Source organism: Meleagris gallopavo, chromosome 14 (genome assembly GCF_000146605.3).
Source record: "Meleagris gallopavo isolate NT-WF06-2002-E0010 breed Aviagen turkey brand Nicholas breeding stock chromosome 14, Turkey_5.1, whole genome shotgun sequence".
In the NCBI taxonomy this organism is placed as follows: Eukaryota; Metazoa; Chordata; class Aves; order Galliformes; family Phasianidae; genus Meleagris; species Meleagris gallopavo.
The window spans coordinates 13,138,340-13,154,991 of NC_015024.2; the positions used below are offsets into that span (position 1 = coordinate 13,138,340).

The 16,652-nt window shown below is 44.8% G+C and overlaps 1 protein-coding gene across 2 annotated transcripts in view; it reads left to right on the forward strand.

Annotated features, from left to right (window-relative positions):
• SYNPR (synaptoporin) overlaps positions 1–16,652 on the forward strand; it is a 30,190-nt gene that overhangs the window by 10,023 nt on the left and 3,515 nt on the right. The window contains exons 1-3 of one of the 2 annotated variants that reach the window (XM_010718665.3): positions 302–440; positions 2,334–2,458; positions 13,007–13,205. In XM_010718665.3, coding sequence (XP_010716967.1) covers positions 429–440; positions 2,334–2,458; positions 13,007–13,205 — 336 coding nt within the window. In that variant the 5' untranslated portion in view covers positions 302–428. Of the gene's footprint in view, positions 1–301; positions 441–2,333; positions 2,459–13,006; positions 13,206–16,652 lie in introns of those variants that run through there. The other variant, XM_003210163.4, reaches the window with a different exon arrangement.

The following is a 16,652-nucleotide window of genomic DNA, read 5'->3' on the forward strand; positions in this document are numbered from 1 at the left end:
GGAGGAAAAAAAAAAAAAGAAAAAGAAAAATGCAGAGCTGGGAGAGAGAAGGTTGTTTGGGTGAAAGGAGTTATGCTGCTTGGCCAAAATTCGCTGGAGAAAGGATTCATGGTCCTTGCTTTGCAAGGCACGATGTAAAGGTGCTTCCAAGCAGTGCTGAGCGGTGCCCAGCTGCAGGGACCAGTGATGAGATTGCAGCCAGAGCAGGGAGCCAGGCTGGGGCTGGGTTGGCTATAAAAGCCTCCAGCTGGCTCCTTGCTGCTTTCTCACCTGCTGCCTGGGTGCTGCCTGGGTGCCTGCAGTGTGGCATGTGCTGAGCAAGGATAGAAAGTGGTGGGCAGCCCTGGTGGGATGTGGCTGGAGAGAGAGAGGGCTGAGGGTTTGCTGGGTGTGGAAGCATCTGGAAAGCCTCTGGCTGAGAGCTGAGTATGGGGCTCAAGGTGGGTGAAGCTGGATCTGAGGCTGCAGCCTGAGATGCTCTCGGCTTTTCTGACAAGGAGCAGCCTGAGCTGAATTTTTGGGGCTGGCTCCTTGGCTGTTGTGTCACAGGCTTATGTTAATTCCCAACCCTTCATTATTTGCATGAATTGTGTGTCTTCCCCCTCCTTGTCCCTGTTCTGAGAGCTGCAGTTGGCAGGTGATGCTGTTCATTTATGGCAGGTTTATCTCATGCTGCAGCCCTTCACTCCCCCCTTTATTTTTTGCATGCCATTAATCTTTGTGGCTCCCAACACATCTGTAAAACACCTGCATTTGCAACTCCATTAATTAGGCCAGAATGCAGGTCAGCCCTAATCTCTCCGGCGCTCCTTAATGTATTGTTTTTTGACATTGCCTCACAAATTAAGCTGAGATGATTAATAGTGATTTTCAGTGCTGTTGCACATGTAAAGGCAGAACAACTTCGAGGAAACGTCTCATTTAGGATTAAGGAGTGCTGTTCAAATTTATTATGAGCATTTATTTCAAATTAACCAACAAGCCAATTCATGGGAAAGTTCAGCTTTCTTTTGTTTTTTGGTCAGAGCCCAGTATAAAGAATTGAGTCAGTCACTGTTTCTATCAACTTGCCTTATTGCTAGGCTTCTAAATCCCTTTGCAAATCTGCCCATAAGCAGTGGGCAAAAGGGGAGCCCAGATTAACAGCACATTTCAATGGAGCCTTGTGCAGCAGGGATGGATCTACTTACTTTTTTTTTTTTTGGCATTTCCATGTTGCCTATAGAGAATCATTCAGTCCCTTATTTTGCCATTACATTTGCTTGTTGTATGATTTTTCCAGTGTCCAAATACAATTTTTTCTCTTCTAGATGCACACAGCCTGTTCTCTTTGGGTTCTTGGCCTTTAGTTTATTCAGTTGTGATTTGGGTTGTGAGTTTACCTGTCACTTCCCATATCTGCCTCGCTTCAGATCTGAGCTGCTAAAGTGGGTGGAGTAACTTTACACCTATTGTGTTGCAATAGGAACAACATCGAGCCTGGTCTTTAATTTAGATTACAACTGCACTGTAAGGCTCTCCCCACTTTTGCTCCAGTTCTTCCAAGGCAGGCAATGTCAATGAAGTTCCCTGTGTTTGAACACCTGGCATAAATACAAATGCTGTCTCCCTAACCCCCTTCTCCTGGAATGTGAAGGTGTGATATGGGTTTGTGCCAGAAAGAACCAAACTTTTTCTTCCTATCCAGTTTGCTTAAGCTTATCCTATATCTTACTTTTTTTTTTTCTGTTTTGCAAAATGTTGGTTGACTGCCCCACTGTTGGGTTATGGTATAAATTTAGGATAAATAATGAAAAAAAAAAAGATCTTTTTTCTTCCCAGATCTTATATAAAATGGAAAAAGGGTGGTGTGATGCTGCGTTTTGTCATGTGATGGGATGATAGCTGCATGGACTGCCTTGGTCTACTACTGCTACCCTTTTCTGCTCCTTATAAATATTTCTGCCAGTGTTTTATTTGTGCAAAGACTGGCTCATTATGCTCAGTCAATATTCATCCTTCCCTTCCAACCCGAGCTTGCCCATCAGTTGGGTGATTTAAATAGCTGCCTGCGCAGTGAATCCCAAGTGGGCTCTGAGACGGGGGGGAGGGCTGAAATGCTTGACACAGACAAATGGTGATGGTTCTGTCTATGTGAAGCAGCACGGCTTCAAATCTTCTGGTTCCCTGTATTGACATTTGGGAAGGGTGCAGGAGTAATGTATGGCAATGCTTTGAGTGCGTGGAGTGATGGATAACCTGACCCGAGGGGACTGGTGCTGCTGTTGCACAGATCTGCTCGTGGTGTGGGTGCTGAAACGAAATAAAATTAAAATGTTGTTTGTTTTTGACAGCTTTTTGCAATCTTTGCATTTGCAACATGCGGTGGGTACTCTGGAGGACTGCGCCTCAGTGTGGACTGTGCAAACAAGTCAGAGAGTGACCTCAACATTGACATAGCCTTTGCCTACCCGTTCAGGTAATGCATTTTGGTTCATGGTGATTGGTTTGCAGGGAGGCAGGTGCACGGGGTCTGGTGGAAAACCCCCAGTGAAAATGGGTTTCCAGTCACTTGGAACAGCTTCTGATGAAGCGGCAGCTCCTGGGGCTCCTGAATTCTGCTCACAATGCGGGTTGGACTCTGGAAGGGAAGGAGGAATAGATTTGGCTGGATCTGATGTGGATGGGGCTGTGGGAACCGTGGGGAAACTGGAGCTCAGCGCAGAGCAGCTGTGGGCATGCAGAGCCCCATAAGGGCCAGGACAGCTCAGGGAGCCACACTGGCCCTAGGAGAAAAGGGGATAAAGGAGCCATTAATGCACTGTAGCCATTAATTAAGCTGGAAATAAGGAAAAATTTAATGGTAGTTCTGAAATTCCTTTGAAAATTGTACTGGTTGCCTGTCTGCATTTCTCAGTGCATGAATTGTTTAAGTGCTGGACCACTGGTGACTTAGGAGAGCCACAGCGAAGTTAAAAATACACATTAAACGCTCCTGCAATGTAAGATCCTGCTTCAGAAGAACACCCACAGTCTTCTGTTTTTAAAGATACCAGGTCGACTCCAGAAACCTTTCACTTCTGAATAAATGATATCTTTAAGGAATTGAGACGATTAAGGAAAGAATACATAATCCAGTCTCAGGCCCAGTATACTATGACTGAAATTATTTTGCTTCCTTGGGAAATCGTGTGCTGTTTTGCTTACGATTGCTATGCACAGACCAGATGTAATAGTATCTATTACTTTAACTTGTTCTAAAATGAAGCATTTTCCAAACAGTGGAAACTAAATTTGATTCCTTGAACTATCGTTGTCACTTGACACACATTTATTACTCCAGAAGTCCCATTTCCCGCTATTACAAATGTTTATGTTTTTGTCTTGTACTTGTCTGTGTTTTCTTTCATTTCTGCTTAGTATGCATGAGATGGATCCTGAAAATTGAGTTACATTAATTTGTAATGCGATTCACTTCCAAATAGGTCATTTCTCCAGCATTCATTATAAAATACACCCTACAGTAAAGTGGTTTTAATTTACATGATTATTAAGTAGCACTTTATGTGCAAAGTTAATAAAACTGAGAAGAGTAGTCAGCAAGTATTTCTTAATGTTGTATCAGGCACGTTGACCATTGCTTGTAGAGGGAAGAGACCAGATCTGCAATTTCCTAGTCTTGCTTATTAGGAAACTAGAAGCATTGCTGAGTAATTGCAGCAAGTGCTGCAAACCTGGAGGTATTTGCAGAAGGGATCCAGCTGGGATTGCAGCTGTAGGTGGCCCTTGAACTGCTGGAATGGCTCAGCTGTGGCTGGTGTGGTCTGAGCAGGAATGTCAAACATGCTCAAGACTACAATGCCCGTGCTACCTAACAGGTATGGAAGTCCTCTCCAAACCTCTCCCAGAAGGCCTATTCGTCCTAATGATCAGCATCTCCTCACTTCCCAGCTGAAACAGATGTTTAATCTATTAGTGAAAATGCTTTTCATTGAATTTTGAAGCAAGCAGGGATCATAGGCTCAGGGAATTAGGGGATTCTAAATATCACCTAGTTCTGACCCAGTGCTGTGGGTTGGTTGCCACTCACCAGATCAGGCTGCCCAGAACCGCATCCAACCTGGTCTTGAGCACCCCCAAAGATGGGGTAGTGATGGTGGTGTGTGGCATGTACAGTTGGATGGATATACCTGCAATCTGTGAGTGAGAAGGAAGATACTTTCATGATTTCTTCATGAATTTGATCTTTCTACTCGTCTCCAGTGCTCCTTTCACTGATTGAAGAGGGGATGTTCTGAACGCAGAAGTGGCCTTGGTTGGGAAAGGCAGTGTCTCTTGTCAGAGCAGTTGATGCCCTTGGCAAAAAGCAGACAGGCTTTAAGCTCAGCCTCCCTCATCAGGACTGTGATCCTGAAACCTGTCTTCCTGCATGGACACGCAGGCTTTGTGTAGGTTTGATGAATTTCCCACAGTTGTCTGAATCAGTCTGTGTTCACGTGGCATTTCCTTTTTCAATGCCTTCAGTTCTCTGGTTACCGGCTGACAACTGGAGCAGGTGTGGGAGGAAGAAGGGATGTGCTGAGCAGCTGACACGGCCATGCTGTCACAGCAGTCAGCAGTGGCACCGAAGCAGCAAAATACTTGAGTGCTGCTTTTAGAGCTGCACCTTCCAGCAGGGTTTGGGATGTAGAGGAGCATCCAGCTGCATGAGCAGCTGCTCTCCTTCCACTGCCATGAGTGTGAGGACATTGGTTTCCTTCTCCTAGGAGGTGCACAGCCAGACCTTGGCTAGCTGGTAAGTACTGAGAGCCTTAAGCAACTAAACATCAATATGTAGGGCTCAACAGGACAGCTTAGCAAGTTTCCACTGATTGGCATGGATGGATTCCATGCTGTTTAGTTCCAACAGACAGGGAGCTTGGAAAGATTCAGAAGAGCACTGTGGCAAAGTGTCTGTACTGAAGACTTTTGCTACATAAAGCTTCATGTCACGTACTTAGCATGGTTAGGGTATACACGTATACATGTGTATATGTGCTGGGAGGGCTGAGCACATAGGTCAATGGGACAGAGTGGTGGTGCTCATAGAAAAACTTGATGAAGTGAGATGCCTGTACATGCCTTTGCTCTGCAGCACTGAGCAAAACAAATGCTGCTTTGCCTTTTATTTTAAATCACCAGTTATATTTCCAGCATGCTACTAAAGCTGTCTCTGGAAGTAATCCCTATGTCTGAAGGAAAAGGAAATTGTGTTTTGTGGAAGCTTTTCATTCACTCTCTGAGAATCTCTTTTGAATGAAGATATTTCCATTGAGTACCCTTGAAAGTGTACACCTCATCTGCATGCAGTGGGCAGGCTTATCCTTCTTCTGAGATATGACAACCAGACCAAAATTGCCTACTTAGAAGCTACAGATGACTACTAAGGAGAAAGTAGCTAACTCTGTGCTTTGCAGCAATCTTTCTTTGGAAAAAGCCTCTGTTAATGTTAGCACACTTTTTTGCCAGAACGTGCCAGTCTTCAATTTTCTTTATGCATTTGCAGTAAATCTTGCTTCGGAATTCAATGAAAAGCATTTTCACTAAAAGATTAAACATTTTTTTCAGGTGGGAAGTGAGGAGCTGCTGATCATTGGGATGAATAGGACTCCTGCTTTCTGGGAGAGGTTTGGAGAGGACTTCTATCCTGTTAGGTAGCACGGACATTGTGGTCTTGAGTATGTTTGACATTTCAGGGACTGCATTACCAGTGTAGGGTGAGAAACAGGAAGGGATAAAGTCATCTCACTTCCTATTTCATTTTGAGTGTGTTCAATACACAAAAGATGCTCCTGCGAAACCAAGTGAGGTTTCCTAGCACTTCTTGCTACTATCTACCCATGGAAGTTGTACCAGCTTTAGGTGAACTCAGTGCCAAAATGCAGATGCCCTGGTTTCCAGGTGGGTTTTGTTGAGCTGCCAGGAACAGATCAGAGTTGGTTCAACTGTATGTGACCCATTCTGACCTGGAATGGAGCAGTCTCCTTCCTTCAGCTCCTGGTAGCCCTGGAAAGCTGTGTGCCTTTAGCTCAAATGAGCTGAGGAGATTATCGAGTGCAGTTCACTGGCTAGGAGGCTGAGCAGCACAACTGCAGTGGTCCCTTCTGACTCTGCAATCGATCCATCTATGAACACTGCATTAACTGAGATGTTTAAGGAATGGCCCTGGCTTGTGGATCCCTAGTGGTTGAGCATGCAAGACCTTGGTCAGGTGTCTGCAGGGATCAGGTCCATAATCAGGCTGAGCTCTGAACTCTACCAGGTGAACCTTGGCTTTGTTAGAGTTTTTTGCTTTTACATTGTCTGCCAGCCCTGGGAAAAGGTGATCCAGGTGTGTTCAACAAATACATTTCTCTTCAACTTTCAATGAATTTTTAATAGGGAAAAATTCAGATGGAGAAGGAAAGTGGAAGCAACTTTCTGGAGAAGGTGTCTGCTGCAGAAGAGGGAGAATGGTGCTGCTTAAATCTTCATTAAGTCGTAGAAGCTTTTATTTTGGCACACAAAGCAATTGGAGTCTTGATGAATGTGGATGGTATTGATCCAGACTGGCTTATTTGGCTTCATAGATGCTGTATTTTATGCTTAACACTGTTTTGGTGTCAGAAAAATTCTTTAATACTTCAACCATAATTTGATCTTAAAGTGGAAGTCATTCTTTGGTTTCTTAATATATGCAGCTTCTTCCCAATTTGAATTTTTAATATATATTCATGAATAGCCTCTACAGCATTGTATGGTGATGTCATTTTATCTGTGCATGTCACAAAAGCCTTTTCTGTAAGCCAGGCTTTTTACAACTTCCCTCGCAATTTTCTTTTCACCCATTTTCATGCTGCCAGTGCAGAAGCAACCAAAGTAGAAACCCTTTGGCTCTCCTCTGTTTGCCATCTGATCCCATGCCCACGTGGCAGCCATCAAATGCACATCCTCCCCCTGCTCCCAAATCTGCATGCGCTGTGCAGCAGCCCTGAAGGTTTACTTGGGACCGTAGGGTCCCTCAGAAAAGTGCTTGGAATGAAAATGCCTTGGCTGGGAGTTCTGCTGGAGATGTGCTGTAAAACTCTACGGAGGAAAGAATTTGATTGCCTCAAGTGCCTTAAGACAACATGCTTGGAAAATTATAGTTAAAATACAGCGTTGGTGTGAAAATACAGTACGAAGGAATGGATGCTGCTGCTGCTTCTGTAATTGCTCTTGTATGTGTATTTATCTCAGCTGGCCCTGAAGATGAAACTTCTGCTTTCAGGACTTACAGACATAGATTAAACTGTATGTGAACCTTACTTCTCACAGGGCAAAGGGCAGCAGCAGCAGAGTGTGTTGGCTCCTGTGTTGCTCCAAAAGAATACCCACAGGGTTGGTGCACCCTCTGCCCACGAATCATCAGATCTGCAACCCTACCGGTCTGTGCCACAAAGCCCAGTGTGAGGAGATGTTTGGGTTGGCACAGTCTGGTGGAGGATGTCTGAGTGCTGTGCTCTGTTTGCATGGGAAGGAGAAGCATGTGCTTGAGGAGAGCTGTGAAAGTATCTTGGGAAATAAATCTGGGTCTGGATGTAGGCTTGGAATTGGGGCTGGGATCACCCACTCAGCGTTGTGAGTACTTGCAGCAGTGTGTGTTCTATAATGAGACACTATTTCCTTTTTGGTGTTACGATGGAGTAGTAGGGCTTGAATTCCTGTTACGGGTGCAGTCTGGGGAGGTGCACTGCTGTGTCTCCCTGCGGGAGCATGGGACAATGCTACTGAGATGTTTTCCAAGAGATTTCATAGAATCATAGAATGGTTGGATTGAAGGGAACTTAAAGCCCACCCAGTTTTAGCCCCTGCTGGGGACAGGCCTGCCCCCCAATAGCTCAGGCTGCCCAGGGCCCTATCCAGCCTGGCCTTGAATGCCTCCTGGATGGGCACCCATAGCTCTGGGCAGCTGTGCCACTGCCTCATCACTGTCCAAGTAAAGAACTTCTTCCTAACATCTAACCTAAATCTCTCTTTTAGCTTAAAGCCATCCTCCCTTGCCCTACTATTAGTAGACTGTGTTAAAAGGCACTTCCCTTCCTGTTTGAAAGCTCCCCTCAAGTTCTGGAAGGATGCAGTGAAGTCTCCCCAGAGCTTTCTCCGGGCTGAATGAACCCAACTCCCTCAACCTTTCTTCGTAGGAACCACTCTAACAGCTCCTCATCCCTCCTGTACTGCGAGCCTCATAAGGGCAGAGCAGAAGGGGACAATCCCCGTCCCTTCCCTCTCCTTTCTGGCTGCCCCTCTGTCGATGCAGCCTAGGATACAGTTGACCTTCCAGACGTGCTACCTGCAGGGACAGGGCTCTGTTGTACTAGGGTTCTCCCTGCGCCCAAGCCTTTATACCCCATCCTCCACACAGTTCTGGTCTTTTGCTTCGTGGAGACCTGAACACTTGCAGAACCTCACTGTGCTAATGAGAGAAGAGGTAGGAGGTGAAGAATGGAGATGGAAGGAGCAGAGGATGTGAATGCCATGCTGCTCTGGGTAGGCAGCAGCATGCTGTGTTGAGACAGCAACTGTGGCTGACAGCTTGTCCTATTAAAAACAGCACTCCAGCAAAACAGCACTGGCCAAATGTTTGCACGACAGCTATGTGTGAGAGAGGGCTGGGAGCCTGACAACTTAGATTGAAAACAGAGAGGGGTGAATGTTTTCCAGTATTTTAACTGGACATAAACCAGAAAAGAATGTAGGTCGGTGGAGTTTTACTGGTTGGCTTCCTGGTAGCATCATCTGGGTTTTGAGCAGTGCCTGCTCTAGACTTACATCTAGGTGGGTGTAAGTCACTGAAGAGAGCTGTGACAAATGGGGGATCATTAGAATGTTCAGCTATCAGGGCAAAAGTTAGGGATAAATGTGTTCAGGATGTGTGTGAAACCTCCTGGCAATGCCAGGCAGGGCTGGGATGTCTGTTGTGGCAGGTGAGCATTCTGTACCTCATGTTTTCCCCTGCCCAAGCGCAAGCCTATTCTTCTCAGACAGATTTCTACTGTTGTCTGAATAGTAAACATCACTTTGTATCCCAGAGCAAAACAAAAATCCCCGTCACGTTCATGTCTCACAAGAGCTGCTGGGCCCTGCGCATTTCAGCTTTTCCCTACTGTATTCTGAAACCTCATTTGTCCCTTGTTTTGGAGATTATCAGCCAAGATAAACATTTCACAACAGATCCCTCCACAGTCACTACTTGCAGTAACTCATTTCCAGTAATGTATTTCTCTGATTGCTTTTCAGACAGTAAATACAGTGGACAGTGTGACTCCTAGAAACAAGCGAGGGGGAAATAAAGCCCAATGCAAGGATAATGGATCTTTGCATTTTTGCAAGTGCGTGTGTGGGTGTTACAGATTTTGTTCAAGTGTGTCATGGACGAGTCGGGGGGTGGATTACAAGATGCTATTTGGAGAAAATAGGACAATCTGCCAAAACTTGATTTTTTTTACTTGTATTTCTTTCACCACATCCTAGTAAAGGAATGGAGAAACAGTAACCCCCATTGAGAATTTTCAGAAGCAGAACTTTATCTGGTCTTTATTAATCCAGGCACTGATCAAACCTCAGGAGGGGAAATCTGTGCCTGTTCATCAATAATACTTGAGCACGTACTTACCATTAATTGCATGTTCTGTTGGCTTCAAGGCTAAGCACTGCTAAAAGAGATTTCTTCAGTCAGGGGAGATTGGAATGCTCAGTGTGTGCTCTCCTGCTTGGGCTCTCATCCTGTGCCTGTTGGTAAAGCTAGATGGCTCTGGAAAAGAGGGGGACCATAATTAAAAGCAAATTCCCATGAGACTTGCACTGAGGAAGTTCAGGAAGGAAAGACAACCTCACGCTGGTACAGAGAGAGCACAGCTCATGCTCCCCCACGCACACGTTCCAGCTGTAGCATTGTTCAGTGTGCCTGGCTTCATGCATTGTCTTCAGCTCACAGGTAATTAGTGTCTGAGAGCCAACCCACTCTTTGCTGTAGTGGAACAATGTAAAAATCCTTTTTTTCCCACAGTAAAATATTCCTACCCTCTTTTGGTCTTGTCAAGCCAGACAATACAGTTGTCTTGTCATATTTCCCACAGCAGCAGAAAGTTTGCCAAGTGATAGAATAGATCTCATAAGCCCTTAGTTACCAGGACTTCATCAGTGCAACTCAACAGCCTCTGGTGGACTTTGCTTCAGATTCATGTGGATCTGGGGGAATTCAGGCCTGGAAAGCCTGGCATTGGTGGCTGTTGTTGACAGAGAGACCCAGCAGGTGAAGGGTTGGTATCAATGGTGAGCAGCAAGGATGGCTTCTGTGCTGCTCTGCTCTGTGCAGGCTGCAAGGTCACATTCCTGAATTATCAGCTTCATTTCTGAATTAATAGCAACACAGCACAGGGCAGATAGCACTGTCCAGCAGTTTTGGGAGAATTTGCAAAGGGGGAAAGGATTTCATTACTTTTTCCCCTAAATAGATAAATACATTACTGTAGTGCTCTTTATTTGCCTAACTTGTCAATCGATAACAATCACTTCTGCTAACACAGCCCAACAGTATTGCTCAGATGTTAATGAAGAGCAGAGGGTGTGATTGCAAAGAGTCGTTCTGAGGGCTCCCAGTATTGCCCAGGAAATGGGGAGGTGAGAATGAAATGCAGGGGTGGTACTGGAGGCAGAAAAGCAGCAGAAGGAGGACGCTGGCCAAGGATGGCTCTGAGGAGAAGGTGGGTTGTGAAGAATTGGAGATGAGAGAAAATGAATGAAGATTAAGTCAGAGGATATGAGAGGCAGAAGAAGGAGAAAGTGGGAGGCAAAGATGTAGATGCAATTAATTTTTTGTGAGTCACCACCAGGCGATCGTGCCCCCATAGAGGTTGACTCAGCAGCTTTGGTGGGAAAATTGGAGCTTCCCCTCTGGGATGCCATTCCAGATCAAAGCAGGCATGATTACTAAAACTGGAATTTCTATCACTGATCCTCCCCAGTCTGAAAGGAACTTCTCAAATGCGTCTTGAAAGCCAGCATCCTCTCTTCCCAGGTCTATGTCACAGCCTATTTTGGGGCCCTTTGCTCAGTTGAGATCTCGGTTGTTTGGGCAGAGGTGCAGTGGCCACAAGAGGCACCAATTACTGCACATCCTCTCAGAGGCTGAAGAAATCTAAAAGGGAAAAGCTAGTGAACAAAAATAACTTGACGGAAGAAGGCTTCTGTGATCACAGGCTATCTGATATCACTGACAGATGCTTGGCCAGAAAAACACTGCTGGGAAGATAAGAGTAAGATGTTAATAGAATATGATTCAGAAATGAGATGCAATCCAGAAAATAGGGAATAGGAAAGTGGTGCCACGGCCTCTGTGCATGGTGTTGCGTTTCCCTGAGGAATGAGGCTGGGGTTTTGTACTGATTCACTCCCCATGCTGTTGATTTCACAGGTTTTGGGCCAGGTTCCCATCTCCCAGTTTCATTCAGTGTCCATACAGCACCCACACGGCTGTAGGTGAGGAAAGCACAGAGCTTTCTTTTTGGGCTACGAACATCTTGCATTCAGAAGCTTTCTGTAATGCTGGTGATGGTTAAAACAAAGCCACCTCTCTCCAGGCTGCAGAATCGGTACAGCACCACTAGGAAATCTTCCTCTTCCCCTTTCTGCCTTTAGGAAAAGGCAGTAAGACCCAACTAATGCCAGGAAGCCCTGAATCTAAGCCAAGAAGCTATCTGTATGTCCAGAGGCATTAGTCTCTCTCACTTGTTCAGCTCTCAGTGGGCTTTGCTGTATTTGTGTTGAGGAGGGAATCAACTGCTGCTCGTCTGCGATCTGAGCAGACACATCTCACGTTTTCGTCCCACCTCAATCACAGCAGCAGAAGCTGGGGGAAGGCAGTGCCTGTGGCAGACAGCTGCTGTTGTGCATGGACTGCTGATCAAAAAGCTCTGCCTACGCTTTGGATGTGCTTAGTTTGGATCAGGAAAGGCAGAAGGTTGAGCGATGCTCTGGTGTCCATTAATCTATCTTCGTTTCTCTCAAGGGACCCAGCTTTTTATTTAGTCATATATTCATGGCTGCTGTTGGCTCGCTGCTGCTCACATAAACTGCCCTTGAGCAGAGGAATGTCTCCCAGAAGGCCTCACCCTTTCTCAGCACCAGATCATAACTTCTTTAATTGCTGTTAACTTTCTGCTGGCTTCATCCCCTCTGCTGTCCCAGTGCAGAGCAGAACAGCATAAGCTTTCGTCAGGTCCCATGTCCCCACTGAAGCTAATCTGGGGCAACGCAATGCTACCAGCCAAAGCACCTCCCCAGGGATCCTACTTCTCTTTCAGAATCAGAAATTAAAATTATTAAAGCAAAAAAGTGTCTGACAGAAGCTGCCAGACAGAACCACAAAACTATTAGCTCGGTGGCTGAATGCAGTGTGAGAGCACGAGAGTAGGGCTTTGACTGCTAAAACCAAGGCTTGCAGGCTGTTTCTTTGACACAAATTGTGTATTTCTGCCGCAGCTTGGCTTTAAAAGCCTTTGGTATAGAAGCCAACAGCTGCAGTAGCCATGCACTAAGCAGGGTTACACAAGGAAGATGCAAGCTTACAAATGTAGATGACCAATAACCACGACAGAGAGATAAGCCCTGTTTTCTTCCTTCTTGATTGTAAGAATTCAAGAACCAAATCACTTCATTTCTCATGTTACACTTTTTTTCAGTTGTTGTCATGGCAAAACCTCAGTAAAGGGGGGCAGTTGTACCAAACCAGAGGAACATCAGATCTTCTCTCTGATTGATTGAAAGATTGATGAAAAGATGTGCTCGGAATCTCACTAAGAATTAACCCCACGTGTGCAAGCAGCTTCAAGGAGTAACAGCCCACACAATTCAAGCAGGAGATCAATGCACATCGGGAATGAGGCAGGGAGACAGCAAATATATTTATATCTTCATTCAGATAATGGTTTTCTATGCTTCACCTACTGCTCCTTGGGATGTTTTCCAGGTTGCATCAAGTGAATTTCGATGCTCCCACTTGTGAAGGCAAGCGCCGAGAAACGCTCTCCTTGATAGGGGACTTCTCCTCATCAGCAGAGTTCTTTGTCACCATTGCAGTCTTCGCCTTCCTCTACTCGCTGGCTGCCACCGTGGTTTATATCTTCTTCCAGAACAAGTACCGTGAAAACAACAGGGGACCTCTAATTGTAAGTGTGCATTTGCAGTGTTTTTCAAGAGCATTTTTGGTGGTTGAGGCTGTGGTGCAGTCCAGGAGATCCAGAAGTCCAACATCTAAAGCATCTTTGTTCACCTTTCTCAATATTGTAATGGGGATTTAAGCTTATAGCACCAAGGGTTGTAGAGATTATGTGAAGGTGGGGCTTAGTGACGGTTCTGTGCGTGTTTCTGGGGTTCTGTGCGTGTTTGTGGGGTTCTGTGCTTCCCCACTACCTCCTGCAGTGATGATGTCCATGTGGACAGTGAATGTGGAGCTGGGTGGTTACATGTGGTTTGGGTTCAGGGCTGCAGAGCTCCATCGATAGGAAGGAAGGGAAGAGGAGGAATTAGGTATCATCCTAGCAGAAAGATGAAAGCATGCCCAGCCAGGGAGATTGCTTTCTGCTAATTACTGCAGAGTGCAGCCAAGTGACTTTGATTTGGAGAATTACATGACTGGTTTTCCAGAATTACCTGCAGCTCCCGGAACATTTATGTCTCCACACTGACTTTTGAACATCCTTGCCCTTCAGTTATCATTACATGCACCCAGCAACCCGTGTCAATTTGTGTCATTATTTTTCTTTTTAGTGATTCCTAGAGGTGCCCAATAAAAAGCAAGTGCTGCGGTGTATTCTTTTTCTTATAAATCAAGGCTGTAAAACCCAGGAGAGCTGTTTTGTTCTAGATGTCCATTACCCACCAGAGTATCACACCCGGGCAGGGACAGGTGCATGATGTTAGACCAGACCTCTGCATCCGCAGGTTGTAGGGATGCATCACGCTGCCAACAGGGACCACTCTCCTTCATTCTCCTCTAGTGAATAAATAGTGCCTTGCTTTGCTTGATGTGGTTGGTATCAAGCAATACCTCGTTTCAAACTGTCTGTGCAGAGGATTAGTTGCAGAGATCTGCCATTTTAATTTTCTTGTGGAAAATAATTCTTTTTTTCTGACTAACTCCATTATCCTGCATGATGGAAAAAGGAATGACAATAGCAATGCTAATGTGTCAGTTTATGATGTTGACATTTGTCATTGTCTGGGACTTTGCTGACAGCTGCTGCAGTTGTTTGTTGCAGGATGCACATTGCAATCCACTACAGCATCAGCATGGTGTTGATTTAATTTGTTCTGTGTAATGGACTGTAATTGAATCTACAAGTTAAATTTAACCGGTGCCTGTTACCAAAGCTGCTGTTTGCAGTTTTCCAGTCTTTAAAGCGAGCCTACGTGACCTTATTTGTTCTGAATATAAGATTCTTCTATGTGTCCTACAGCTGAGCTGCTCCTGCCAGGGGGTGGTGCTGGTCAGTGGCTCAGGGTTACTTATAACTGCCAGAAGTGGGGTTCTATGTGCTCCAGGATGGGGTGCGAGGCAGCCTCCCAGGCTGCAGGGCCCTCCTGAGGGATGCAATGAATTGTGTGGGGGATAAAAGCAGTGTCGGGGGTTTGTCTCTTAGTGATGACTGGGAGATGATGATTTTGCCCTTTCCTCTGCTGCCGTGCCTGATCACAATTTCATATTTAAAACCAGTCCTGTTTTAAGCCTCGCGTTTTCTCCTGGCTTGGGAGCTGCTCAGTCTGGGATGACATCTGCCTTTAAGCTGCGCCTTCTCAGAACTGGCTGCTTTCCTCCTGATGGATTTGAAAAATGAGCGGATAGAGGAAAAAATTTTTTACTTGAAATTTTAGGAGACTTTTTCAAAACTCTCTTGCACAGGCAGTAAAGCAGTGTCATTGCATCCCAAATTGTATCAGGCCTATCTGAGTGAAGACATTACAATTATAAAGAACATAATGGCCATGGTTCCAGGAGATTCCTGGAGAAGACTTCTATGTCTTGAATGTTTTGAATTCACCTTGTTGACACAAACATGGGGAAGGCCAACTGCTTGTGCTGAGAGCCACACTGGGCACCACTTGAATGGATGGAAGTGTGGGAAAATATTTTAACATTCAGTGTGAAGTGAGATATTGTGGCAGGAAATATTTTCAGCTTGATGCATGGAAGGTTATCCTGGACAGATGAGCCTGGGAGAGGACCATATACTGGGTTTTGTTAAATTCATGCATTGGGTTTGATTAAACTTATGCACTAGATTTGGTCAAACTCACATGTTGGGTTTGGTTGAACTCACGTGTTGTGTTTGGCTTTGGGAAGTTATAGAGCATCTGTGAACAATCACATGCATTCACTTGTAAATGTATATCGCTTTATTCCAGTCAATTAACATAAATGCATTACTTGGCTTAGGCAAAAAGTGTTGATAAAACTCTGGAAAGAGAGATTTCATTTTTCTAGTGATTATTTGATAATCTCGTTATTGAAGCGCATGAAGATGCTTACATGTAAGGAGGTTTTTCCTTTACATTTGGAGTCCTGTAAGTAATCACATTAAGAAGAAAGTTGTTTGGTTCTTTACATATGTTGTGGCCCACATGAGTTAAGTATACTGCTCATTCTGTCTTTGGAGATCTCTTTGGTAAAACATTTTATTTCTTTCACTTTGCCTTTTAAAAAAAAAAAAAAGACCAAATAATTTTCAGTTACAAAAAATGATGAATAACCCAAATGGTTCTTTGCATTTCAAAGAACGATTTCAGCCCATTTCTGCCACCTCCCTTGGATGCACTGTGCCCTTGCTGCAGATGTTGGTGCCTCCCAACTGCTTTGCTGGCAGCGAGCTCCTAAGGCCGTAGCTGGATGTATGACTGTAACTCATTCAAAGCTTGAAGTAGGCATTTTTTGGCAAAGCTGGTAGCAGCAAGATTCAACTTGAAAAAGACAGCAAGGATTTTTTTTGGCTATGCATACTCCAAGCTCTTAAAAACTCCTTCCTTGGATATCCTGTGTGTTTTAAATTTTGGTTTTTTGCTTTCTCCTACGTGTTCCTATTTTGTCTCCTTCTCAAAGGCACCTGTAGGCAGACCAGAGCATCTCAGCTGAGCTCTGAAAATGGAACCTTGCAATTCGGAGTATGGTGTAACCATATAACAGTACACACTGAAAAGATCTGTAAGCACAATTTCAAGAGGGCAACTACAAAAATTACCTTGTTCCAAAGACAAAAAGGAAAAAAAAAACCCACAAAAGAAGACATAGCCATGCTATGGGGATATTAAACATTCAAATGCAAGATTTGTTTTAGTATGCAGACACTCTGGCTTTAATTACCAAGGAGAAATTCCCCAGATAGACATTAAACCACAGAACAGCTTAGCTTGAGATTCACTTTTATTTTCAGCATGTCATTAACTCGTAACTCTGTTCCACCCAGAGTTGTGAAAATGTTCAGCCAGGAATCCAAAACTGCTTGCAAACAAGAGCAGTTCAAGCTCCAGCCTAAGCTTGAAGGCTAGCAAAGATTCAAAATAAATAGGAAGGCACAAGTTTGTGCTCCAGTCACATATTTTGTTGTATTTTTTTTTTTTTT